This window comes from Phyllostomus hastatus, unplaced genomic scaffold, assembly GCF_019186645.2.
Source record: "Phyllostomus hastatus isolate PE091 unplaced genomic scaffold, TTU_PhHast_1.1 phas_contig_34, whole genome shotgun sequence".
Lineage (NCBI taxonomy): Eukaryota > Metazoa > Chordata > Mammalia > Chiroptera > Phyllostomidae > Phyllostomus > Phyllostomus hastatus.
In genome coordinates, this window is record NW_025333857.1 from 60,273,069 (window position 1) to 60,285,337 (window position 12,269).

The 12,269-nt window shown below is 41.7% G+C and overlaps 1 protein-coding gene across 2 annotated transcripts in view; it reads left to right on the forward strand.

The window, feature by feature from the left end:
- Positions 1-10,319, forward strand: part of SLC31A1 (solute carrier family 31 member 1) — a 32,428-nt gene extending 22,109 nt beyond the window's left edge. For both annotated transcript variants that reach the window (XM_045840531.1, XM_045840532.1), the window contains 4 exons: positions 1,132-1,285; positions 3,965-4,037; positions 5,247-5,415; positions 7,084-10,319. In XM_045840531.1, coding sequence (XP_045696487.1) covers positions 1,166-1,285; positions 3,965-4,037; positions 5,247-5,415; positions 7,084-7,285 — 564 coding nt within the window. In that variant the 5' untranslated portion in view covers positions 1,132-1,165 and the 3' untranslated portion in view covers positions 7,286-10,319. The remainder of the gene's footprint in view (positions 1-1,131; positions 1,286-3,964; positions 4,038-5,246; positions 5,416-7,083) is intronic.
- The last annotated feature ends 1,950 nt before the right edge of the window (positions 10,320-12,269 follow it).

The following is a 12,269-nucleotide window of genomic DNA, read 5'->3' on the forward strand; positions in this document are numbered from 1 at the left end:
ATGCTTTCTCTTTACCTCTTAATAATGCAGTGTTATATTATCCTCTTTATTTCCTTCACAGCACTAATAATCACACCATGACATTGTTTTGTTTGCTTAATTGTTTCTCTATCAGATACCTTGTTTGTCTTATTGGCAAAAAATATTAGCACTTAGCTTAGAGTTTGGCACATAGTAGAAGCTTTGTAAATATTGATTGATTGAATGATAATGAGTGCCACATTCAGGCTCAGGAACAGGACTGCCTCCTTGGAATTTCTCATGCACCCTCTCCTTTCCCAACTGGAGTTGAGGAGCACTAAAAAGAGAATCCATCAACACCTCCCTTCTCTGCCCTCCTCAGCTTCCAGCTTCCCCCTCCCTGCCCCCTTCCCTGCCGCAGGAGGTTTTGCTCCTTGGTTTATGATCCCAGATGGACTTGTGCAGTAAAGCACTGACGTGGTAGTAAAGATAACAAGGCTGAATGTGCCATTGTCTAGACTTAATTTAATGTAGAATGGCCAATTTGTAATTCGTTTTCAGTGTTTTTAACTCTAATGCCTGGCTAGGATTGAAATTCTGTCTAAATTCTGAGCCCACTGATTGCCTAGGGCAGCAGTAGACCTTTTCTTCACATTTAAATTAGCTGAAGCCTGGTTGTCCTGTACAGGAAAATGTGTTCTTAATATCCTGAGTGAACGCAGGCCATCCAGTTAGGTGAATTATCTGAAGTGCTTGCTTTTTATCTACTGACATTTATGATTAGAAAGCCCAAGAGCAGTTAAATTTCATTAATGGCATCGATTTGTCCATTATTACAAAAATTGTCTGCTTCCTGCAACCCAAAGAAACTACTTTTATTCTCCTTATCTCGTACTTAAATTTGAACACACATTGAACACATCTATTAAAGGAATGATTCTGCAAAAGAAGGGTTAGATTTCTGAAACTCAGAGTACAGATCTTTCTGCCACAGTCTCCAGAGATGACCCCCATGAGCTCAGTAACTTCTCTCTCCATCTCTAGAGTATAAAAAATAATTCTAAGACTCGAGGAGAGCATCATTCAGTGGGTGACGTCCCACACAGACCTGAGTATCAATAACCAAGATTTTAATATCCTTATGTTATTATATATAATCCTTTTTCTTAGACTCTTCTGCTGACTCTCAACTTTGACTGGAAAAATGGACCATTCCCACCATATGGGGATGAGCCCTGTGGAAAACAGCACTGCTGGCCACCATCACCCGGACACGTCAGCCTCCCACTCCCATGGCGGGGGTGACAGCAACATGATGATGATGGTGAGTGCCATGGGAGAGGGCCCCGGATTCTCTCACACACTTGGGCAATAGAATAATAGAAGTAATTGAATTTCAGGACTAGAAAGTTGTTATTTAAAGGTCGATTTACCTATGAGGGAAAACTAAGGTAGACCCAGATAAGTGATTTGCCCAAGATCATGTGGCAGGTTAATTACAGAGTCACAGCAGAAACAATATTTCCAGGGCTCCCTTCTTCTGTACTCCTTCTTTCTTTCAAAATAGACCCTCTTCTAAATTAAATCTGGTCTTTGTGATTTGTGTAGAAAAGAGAAAAAGACAGGAGTTGATGGTAGGCATGAAGGAGAGTGCTTGTAGAGAGTGCCAGTGGTGGTGATGTTACAGAACCCCGCCAAGAAGAGTGACTCCCATCGCAAGGGCTGGGTGAAAAAGGAAAGAGCTTGTTTATTTAAAGGTTATACAGACTTAGAATAATGGCAGATTTCTGCCATTATGTCCTGTTCCCTTTGGAACACCCAAAAAACACATGATCCTGCCTCCTTTTGCCAAACCAGGCCTGTTTCAGAATATGCCAGTCAGAGGTACTGTCTTTCCGAAAAGCAGAAATCTGCAGCTCAGCTTTCCTGGTCACAGTTCAGGCCAGCTCCAAGCACCCCTCATGAATCCGTGCTTGGCTCGGTGGGTCCCTGCACAGGTCCATCAGCTCTGCCGCCACCTTCTCCAGGCAGGCTTCCCAGCGGGCCTCCTCTTTCTTACTCCAGACCTCGTGGCATTCTCTTACTTACACACCAGATCGCATGGCAAACTCCCGTGCCTCTCTGTTAGCCCACCTTCATTTAAATGCTTGGCCTGGAACTCCCTGTGACCTCATACCTAGCCCCTCCTATGATGTGTTAGCATCTGCCATTTTTGCCAGTTCCCCAGCATCTTTTACCTCCCAGCTGCCATCTTTAGTCAGGGCAAGATTTCCCCGTGACACAGGGTCATCTGCCTCCCCTGGCTGTGTCATGAGTCACTATACTCATAAAGTCACGTACACCTTTCAGCCTGGGTGGTAGTCTGCTTGTCTTCAGAAAAGACATGGCCAGTAAGTTGCCGTTATTATGCAAAGTATCTTTTGCTATGTATAATGAGCACTTTTTTGCCCAAATTTTTTAGGAAAAAATAAAGATGCACATTATACATGGGTAGTACTGATTCTGTATCTATATAAATGTTTTAAATTCTTTGATTTATGCTTATATGTTAAAAGTGTAACTCTAGAAGGCAGTAATGATATCCATATTCAAAATAATACCCTGAAATACAATAATCTGTTGCCGTGGTCCAGCGTTGGCGGGGTCTCAGGGTCCCAAAGGATGCACAGCTAAGGCGAAGCAAATGAAGTGAGACACCCGGTGGGGTGCCGGAGGACAGCCAGGCTTTTTAGGCCCAACTGACTCACCGAGAAGAATCAATCCTTATTTTTATAGGGCAGGTAAGACAACATTCAGTGCATAGTGTGATTATTAAAACAGAAACAGTTGCCATAGAAATAATTTCTAAAAACACAGGTTTTACAGATGGATCATGTTAAAGAAATAACCGAAAAGTACAGGAGGTCCCACAGATCAACCATATTAAACAAAGGTTATTCTGACCAAGAGGGTCATTAATCAGTTAGCCAACGAAGCTATACAGGCACAAACTTTCGGGTGCCAATTAGTAACTAGGTGTCTATTAAGATTCTAGGGATTGGTCTAAATTAAAAGGGTGTAAGGGGTGATTTTTAGGTATATAGAAATCAACTATTATCCATTGAGGTTAAATTTGTCTCAGTTAGGTAACTGGTTTTTTGCCTAGGTGTTTTGATTTATACATCTTGGTGGGGGGGGTATGTTTTGTGTTCATTCCCATGTATTGAGATTATTATTTCCAACTAGAACTCTTGCTTCTATACACTCCTGTCCAGGGTATGGGAGGGATAGTGGCTCTAATAAATCTTAAGCTTTCAAGTGGTGACTCCCTAAGAAACATTCCTAGCAACAGCTTCCTCCAGCGTTCTGGCAGTTGGTCTGCCCATAGTTTAATTTTGTCCTTAACTTCCCAGGTGGGGGAAGCAGGCAGCATTAGGGCTGATAGGGGTCTCTATTCTGTGGTCAACAAGTCATTTCGTGCAGAATCAGAGGCATCCTGCGGATTTTTTGTTATAACGCACAGGTATCTAAAAACCCCACCACCTGTTGCTAGCAGGGACAGGCGTACAGGAGGAGATAGACAGGAGATCCGGCCAGAGTTGCCTCTGCTGTGCAGATGCATCTCACCCAACCTGAGTGTGTCAAGGATCGGCTCTTGGTCAGCTCCCGACAATCTGTTTTGTTTCTAAATATAAAAAATAAAAAACTGAATTGAAAAAATAAAAATTTTTTTCCTGAAAGTTTGGGCCAAAAATGTGAGTATGCATTGTATACAGAAACACATTATACATGGCAAGTATCATCCACTTTCCTCATTCAAGGATTGTGGGGGTTTTCTCCTATTTTCAGGGGACCCCCTCTCTGCATCCTGTTACAGTGATGCTAAAATGAGGGGGGAACCTCCCACTGCAGTGAATATCTCTTATACAAATCTGCTACTTTAAGTGTTCTAAGTTTCTTTCCTTGAAATTCTCATTTAGAATCTCCACTCATCTCTAATTGACTTGTTTTGGTTTTCTAACAGCAAATGACCTTCTACTTTGGCTTTAAGAATGTGGAACTATTGTTTTCCGGCTTGGTGATCAATACAGCTGGAGGTGAGTAAACTATCAGGTGGTGTTAGAAGGTAACAGTCACATGAGAAACAGTGGGAAAGAATCTGGAAACCCAGCATCTCTTTCTGTTGTAATTACTTAATCATTATGGTTATTAACCACAACCATGTTGCTTCATAGGTAGGGATACACAGTGCTTATTTTAGAATTTCTTAAAAAATAATTTAGCTACCAGATAGGAGTCTTTTGCAGTTCATTTCCTTTCGTCTTTTTCCCAGTGTTTCCTTGTTTGATGTTATTGGCCAGGGACATAAGACTATAGTCAAGTTAAAATGATATAAGCATTTTATGTATATATATACCACAAAATAACTTTAGATTAAAAGCTACATTGCCCTGGCTGGTATGGCTCAGTGCATTGAGTGCCAGCCTGCGTACCGAACAATTGCCAGCTCTATTCAAGGTCAGGGCACATGCCTGGGTTGCAGGCCAGGTCCCCATTGGGGGCGTGCAAGAGGCAGCTGATCAATGTTTCTCTGTCTCTTGCTCTTCCCCTTCCTTCCTTCTCCTCTCTAAAAATAAATAAGTAAAACCTTTAAAAAATTAAAAATAAAAGCTATTGACCTAGTAAACTGCTGCCATTTTACAGATAAATTAAACCTCAAATAGTGAAGTGCTTAGCCCTAAATAACATAGAACTAGTGTGGGGACCTGGGACAGGACCCCAGACCTCCTGGACCTGCCTAGCTCAGTGTTCTTTTAGTGTATGGAGCTGTGCTCTACATCATTTCTGTTGCTTGGCACGGTCCATCTTAGTGTCAGTCCTAGATTTTGGGGAACTAATACTCTTTTCTTTGTGTCTATAATGTTGAGTTGGTGTGCCTTAATTTCAAATTGCTCAAGCTGAGTAATCAGTTGGACTGCTTTAGGTGCAGTTATATCTTTTGATCCACAAAACGAATTTTATCTGGGAGGAGGGGGAGTATTTAATTCAGGTGGTGTGTTAAATCAGAAGTTGGAATATACTCTTAGCATTACCAGTGCTTCCCAGTATGAAAGACTTAGAATTGAAATGCCTGTTCAAGAAAAAGAGTCAGCACTTAAATTAAGTTGTTTTATTCCTCATTTGCATAATGTATTCAGAAATTGAGAGTGGCACCTTTTCTGTGTTGTATTTGTAGCTCAGACAGCACATCAGCAAATGATTTTGCAATGTTTGACAGTACCACCATCTTTTCTTTCTCTACTTAGAAATGGCTGGAGCTTTTGTGGGAGTGTTTTTACTAGCAATGTTCTATGAAGGACTCAAGATAGCCCGAGAGAGCCTGCTGCGCAAGTCACAAGTCAGCATTCGTTACAATTCCATGCCTGTCCCAGGACCAAATGGAACCATTCTTATGGAGACACACAAAACTGTTGGGTAAGAAAATCGAACAGATCCAGATAGAAGTTCAGGAGAACTGGGTTAGCTGAGCAGCAAAGCATCTATTTTATTTGCAATAGCCTCCTTCTTGAGTTAGTGAGTCTATATGACCTTCATCAACTGTCTTTGGAAGCTTGTGGTTGTGGGTCATGAACAGGCCAAAGGAGGAATGATAGGAACCCTTCTGCAAACAGGAATGTTTGTTCTGAATTGTAAGTATTAGTCACTTTAGAAGGAGGTTAGGAATCCATATTGTAAAATACTTGCCAAAGTAATAAGTTAAGAAAAGAAATTCAGGTCAGGGTATAGAAGAATGGCAGAATCCAATTGATTTCTTTCTCTAAAAAACTGTACCTTCCCAGTTCTAGTCTCAGTTTGCTTACAGTATAAGACTGGACAAGTGTCTGTATTCCATCAAAGAAAGTATTTGAATGACTATTGGTTTTTCCCACAGACTGACAAATGCATTTTGAGATTCAATCTTAATAGAAATGTAGGTCTGAAATCTAATTGAGTTCAAGCAGTCCTGCAGACCAGTATATCCTGTTCTCAAGTAAACACAACATTATTTATTCATTGTACTGAAGAGCTTACTGAAGCCCAAACAGGTTGTGACATAACTAATGTGACACAACTAGTAAGTGATGGAGGGGATTAGTAGAGAGATGTCCTGATCCTTTGTTAAGTATTGGGCTGGCCAAAAAAATGGTTTGATTTTTTTCCATAAGATGTCTCTAATAGTTCTTGGTTGTCTTTAACTTCATTTGAAACAACTTTGTTAGATTGTATTGTGACAGCTGTCATATCAGCATGTATTTTAAAAAACCTCCAAATTGGTGAGTTTTTGTATAGCCATTTTAATATTGAAGATGGAGGAAAATAAACATTTCCAGTATATTATGCTTTATTATTTCAAGAAAGGTAAAATGCAATTGAAACACAAAAAAGATTTGTGCAGTATATGGAGAAGGTGCTGTGACTGTTCAAATATGTCAAAAGTGGTTTGTGAAGTTTCGTGCTGGAGATTTCTCCACGGTAGATGCTCCACAGTAGACCAATTGAAGTTGATAGTGATCAAATCGAGACGTTAATTGAGAACCATCAGCATTCTACCATGTGGGACATAGCTGACATACTCAAAATATCCAAATCTATAAAGTTGTTAGTGAAAATGAAAAATGTGTCTTATTCTACAGGAAAAAAACAACACGAACTTTTTGACCAACCCAATACTTTCTACTATACTATCCAGCCCTCAATTCTATTTTAATTTTTTTTTAGAATGTGAACTTTGCAAAGTAGGAAGGACTGAAGATGTTCAGGCCAATAAGTGTGGAAAAGTTTAGGCTTCCCTATCAGGATCCAAGATGGAGTTCAGTCAGGGGTTTAAGTCTCCTTCCTTGCCCCAACTCCCAAAGAGGGCTCCTTCTGCTGACTTACAACCATAACCAGCCATTGCTTATAAACCTGACTACCCTATCATGTTTCATTTCCAGGGACCAATAAACAGCATACACATACACAAGTACCCAAGAGCCACCAACGTGGCTGTGAGGGAGTCCAGTTCAAGCTTTCATGGCAACTGTTCCCCCTTTCTTCTGCTTTGCAGAGCTGTCTGAACACTCCCAGGGCTCTCTGATTGTTATTTCCCTGTTTACTCTCCAGACAGCAGATGCTGAGCTTCCCTCACCTCCTGCAAACAGTGCTGCATATCATCCAGGTGGTCATCAGCTACTTCCTCATGCTCATCTTCATGACCTACAATGGGTACCTCTGCATTGCTGTAGCAGCAGGAGCCGGCACAGGGTACTTTCTCTTCAGCTGGAAGAAGGCAGTGGTGGTGGACATCACAGAGCATTGCCATTAATGTCAAACTCCATGGTGCAGCCTTACCGATTGCAGTGGGAAGCAGTTCAAGACTGGAAGAAATAATTCCTACTACAATCTTCCCTTCTTGCTCCTTATCTCCTTATATACACACCTGCTCAACAGAGGTTTAACTTACAGTCTCTGAGCTAAAGTGATAACCCCCATGATTGTTCTTTTTCCTGCCCTGGGATTCCCATTTCTCGGTGTGAAGTGATCCATGAGATGTCTCCTCCAACACTATCTTAGATCCAAGTTACATGTTCTTGTCTAATCCAGGTAGCTTTCTATTCGATGACTTGATTACCTGCTTTCTTTTTTAGTCTTCTGTTTTTATTTTTATAGACAATCTGTGAATTTGGTGGGTTTTTCCTGGGTCAGTGATGGGATGGATTAACTTCAGCTAGGATTCATGGCAGCTGAGGGAAATTCTTGCCCAACTAAACCCAGAACCCAAACTTAACATTAAAAAATAAGGACTCGATGAGTGGAAATACGTTGTGCCTTCCCCTGGGTGTGATGTGTTGCACCAAACTCTTTGTGGTGGGCAGAGGGTGGTTTGAGACTGCGTACAGGTCTGGAGCTTGTGGAAACGCACGTTATGAGTAGCTGACTTATCTGTTGTGTTCCCACTGAACATTTTGATTACAATGAACTTGTCAATCAAAAAAAGATGACAGTCAATTTGAAGCAATGGAAATAGATGTTTTAAAATCAAGCCATTGACATTTTACTTTGACTTGGTACCTTGATTTGCCCCAACTGAATGTAGCACAAGAGTTGGAACCATTATCTCCCGTTTCTGTGCATCTGCCTCTACACCAGTGGTTTTCAAACTGTAGCATGCATGAGAATCACCTTGAACGTTTATTAAAAAAACACTAATTGCTGGGCCTCAACCCAGAGCCCAAAACTGGCATTGCTAACAAGTTCCTAGGTGATGCTTCTGCTGATGGTCAGGGGACCACACTTTGAGAACCTAAGCATAGGAATTTGCATTACTGATTGGTAGGCGGTATGTCTGGGCTTCACTCATGTACTAAATGCTGCTGGTCAATACTTAAACATTCCACAAACATTTGTTCAGCTCCAGCTGTGTGTACGTGTGCCTGACTACACATGCATAAAGGGCCGCAGCCAAAGTAACTTCTACCGGCGTGTATGGAATCACTGGCCCTTAGTTTTAGAGAGCTGTAGTTTCTTGGAAATAGCTTAAAGATTGGGGAAGACTTTTGATGTGTAGTGTAAATTAGCCAGCCATAGGCCAGAAGGACAAGCCCTGTCTAGCCCAAAGTCTAGCCCTGTCTTCGGAGAGGCCGAGGGTGTGGTCTGTGGATGGCCAGGTGCTCCTTGGCCCCCACACCCATGCCAGGCAGATCCTCATCCTCCACTGGCCATCTTTGTCACTCTTTGGGGCTTTATTAGATCACAGGAGGCCAAAACCTCCTTTCTCAAGGGAGAATCACATTGGACTTTTATGTTTTCAGTTGTTAGTCCACACTGCAGCTTTGTTCCCAGTCCAAACTACCTCCATAAAGTGACTCTTCTGTGCTGGTCTGTTAAATCCTGCCCTCCTTGGTGCTAGACTCCAATTGTGCCTCAGGACAGAAGACAGAACAGCTATCCTGTTCTCTGTTGTGGTTTTGAAGTTTGTACTTTCTTTGTAGGTACAGTTAAATATTGGAGCAAGGAATGTGTACTTCCATGGCTTTGAACCAAGAGAGGGTGGTGAGCCTACGGGATCGAGGTTAAAACCTAATAATCAATGCTTAGAGTTTTGCGCTTTCTCATTCCAGCCCCTGTAGTGCTGTTACTCAGCATGAGAAGAGTGACAGGTACTGACAAATCCAACATTAAGGTGTCAATAGCCCGTTATTGCCTCAGAAGTCAAGGAGTAATGAAACCTTGAGAAATGAAATAAGAATGTTTGGTAATTACCCTGGTGCTCTCTAGAAATCTTGGCATGAGCTGCTATGAAATACCCTTGTAGAACAGGACCTTATCATTAAGATAAAAAAAAAATCAAGGCCAGTTTAGACAAAGTGCTATGAATTTGAAATTCCCAGAGAGAAACATCAGTTTGGGATAGGTATTCAAGATAAGAGTCTTCTGAAAAACCTGAATTCCAGCAATTCTTAGAGGAGGTTGCCAAAGCAAGAAGCTAGTGAAGGAGAAAAAAAAATTAAAGCCTTTTCTTGAGCTCTTTGTGATAATATAGTGATCTTGTTGACTTTCATTTCTGTGTCTGTTCATGTGGAATTTAGTGTTGGGCTTTTGTTCCTGTTAGACCCCCAAATGCTCGTTTCTTCCCAGTGCAGATCCATCTGAAGCCTGTATCCGCGCTTCTTGGGCCCCTCCATTTCCCCTTTCTGTCTTTCATAGATAAAAAATAATGTCTTTCATCGCATGTATCTTGTTTATCAAACCTCCCTAGCCCTCCTGATGCAGTGGACCTTACTACGTAGTGAATGTAGATTACCAGCTGGAAGTTGTAAAACTTGGTAGAGACCTTAAGCATGTGTCAAGGAACAGTTGTCCCACTGGAATTTCTATAAGGTTGGGTAAAGGGCCACCTGGTATCGTCTGCAGTTATGGGATCTTAGTGGTCTCTCCAGTCTATGCTGGAGAAACACTCAGCCCCACAAAGCTCACAAACGGATCCTCCATGTCCACCAGGGAGTTAAGAGATTAAGGTTTCTTAAATATTTCTATGGTAAGGTTGTCTGGAATTCCCTTCCCGGCTGTGGGGCACTGGTCTTGAGTTCTAGCCACAAAGAGTTAGGAGCTTGAAGGAGATGGGGCAGGGGGTACACTTACATGCCATTTAATTTTGATCCTGCCCTGTCCAGCTGCTGCTTTCAAAAGGTACATTTAAAGATACAAAGTCTGCATTTGATATAATGCCTTAATCACTGGTTCTACAATTAATGTTGACTGCTTTAGATTGTAAGCTCCTGGAGAGCAGTATTGCAGTAGTGGGAATGTTTTAACAATGCCATGTACAAAAGAACAAAATAAATATTTTGATTTTGTGATTCTCTGCACGTCTTTTTACCCAGAGTGATATCAGAATAAGCGGTCTCTTCATTGTGCACATGGAGTCTTGGCCATTATCATCAGTTTTTAATGCCAGTCTTGAAGTGGCATGGTCCCTTTATGTTTTCATTTCATTCTCCTGCTCTACTTAAAGTGGCAACCTAATACATGGTAGATTAGCATGAACTTCTGCACAGGAGACAGGGTTTCATGAAGGTGCAAATATCTTGGTATACCAGGGATTTCTGAATTTACAAGCAGATTTGTTGGCCCTAGTTGGTATGGTTCAGTGGGGTGAGCACTGGCCTGTGAACCAAAGGTCATTGGTTCGGTTCCCAGTCAGGGCACATGCTTGGGTTGCAGGCCAGGTCCCCAGTTGGGGGTGTCCTTCTCCCTCTTTTCCTCCTCTCTAAAAAATAAGTCTTAAGAAAATAAATAAAGCTGACGTGTTGTATCACAATCCCTTAGCTCTATTTATGCTGTCAGGCAAGGGGCCCTGAGTTGAGCCTCTGGGAACTTCACTAGCGAGCCTTGAGGTGACTCTGGAGTCAAGTGTTACCTGGGTTTGGATCCTGGCTCCATCACTTACTAGAAATGTGATATTCAGCAAGTTATTTTAATCGTCCCTAAGCTTTAGTTTTCTCAGTTATAGAAAGGCAATACCAGTACCTATTTGAATTAGGAGCAATATGTATAAAGCCCCAACATGTAATAGGCATTCAAGCCATAGTAAGTATATATATTTTTTTAATAAAGTTTTTTTTAAGATTTTATTTATCTTTTAGAGAGGGAAGGAAGGGAGAAAGAGAGAGAGAAACATCAGTGTGCAGTTGCTGGGGCTCATGGCCTGCAACCCAGGCATGTACCCTGACTGGGAATCCAACCTGCGACACTGGTTCGCAGCCCATGCTCAATCCACTGAGCTACGCCAGCCAGGGCTAGTATATATTTTTTTATTATCTGTTTATTTCCTCTCTCCTCCCAATACAACATAATCTCCATAAAGGCAGAGGTTTTATTTTTTTTTCTACTTTGTTCACTGATACGTATCACTAACTCCTAGGAAATGCCTGGCACCTTGGAGGAGCTCAATAAATATTGTTACATGAGCTTTGAATTGAACTAGACAGAATGATTACATAGCTCAATAAGTGTAGTACCTGATAAAAAGATAAAACAGCAATAATAGCAGCAATGATAGTTACCCAGCGCTTACGGGCCAGTCATGGTACTATGCTCCTTTCACTATTTCATTCAATTTCCACAACTGTCTTTTTAGATACATATTTTATCTCCATCATATTGCTAAGGTAGGTTCACAAAATTTAAATCATTGGCTCCAGATAATAGCAAAAAAGTGACTGCTGGAATTTCAGCTCAAGACTTTCACTCCACAATCAATGATTTTTTTAATCCTTTTTAATTAGATAATTTCCCCAAACATACACAAAAGTAGAAAGAACCATGTTGTGAACCCTTTCTGCACCTACTACTCAGCTTCAACCAACAATGATAAGTCCACAGCCAACCTGGTTCCCAGAGCTCATGGTCTTAACCCCCTGCTACAGAATCAAGTAGGTAGAGTAGAATATTTACTCCTTGTGAGCAAAAGAGCAGAACACTATACGTGTCAGTGGCTGTGGCTGGGAAAGCCTTCATGAGTTCTGACTTGGTTCAACTTCATGAGTTCAACTTTCCCCTCACCATCGGATCACCCAGGCTTCATGTGCAGTCTCAGGTGATGGAACCTTCAATCCCTGCTGTTTGTGCTCAGGATGTGTCGGGAGCCAACCAACAGCTGACCCTTGACAGTCGGGTCGGGTGAGACACATCTGCACAGCAGAGGCAACTGTGGCCGGATCTCCTGTCTATCTCTTCCTGTACGCCTGTACCTGCTAGCGATAGGGGGTGGGGTTTTTAGATACCTGTGTGTTATAACAAAAAATCCA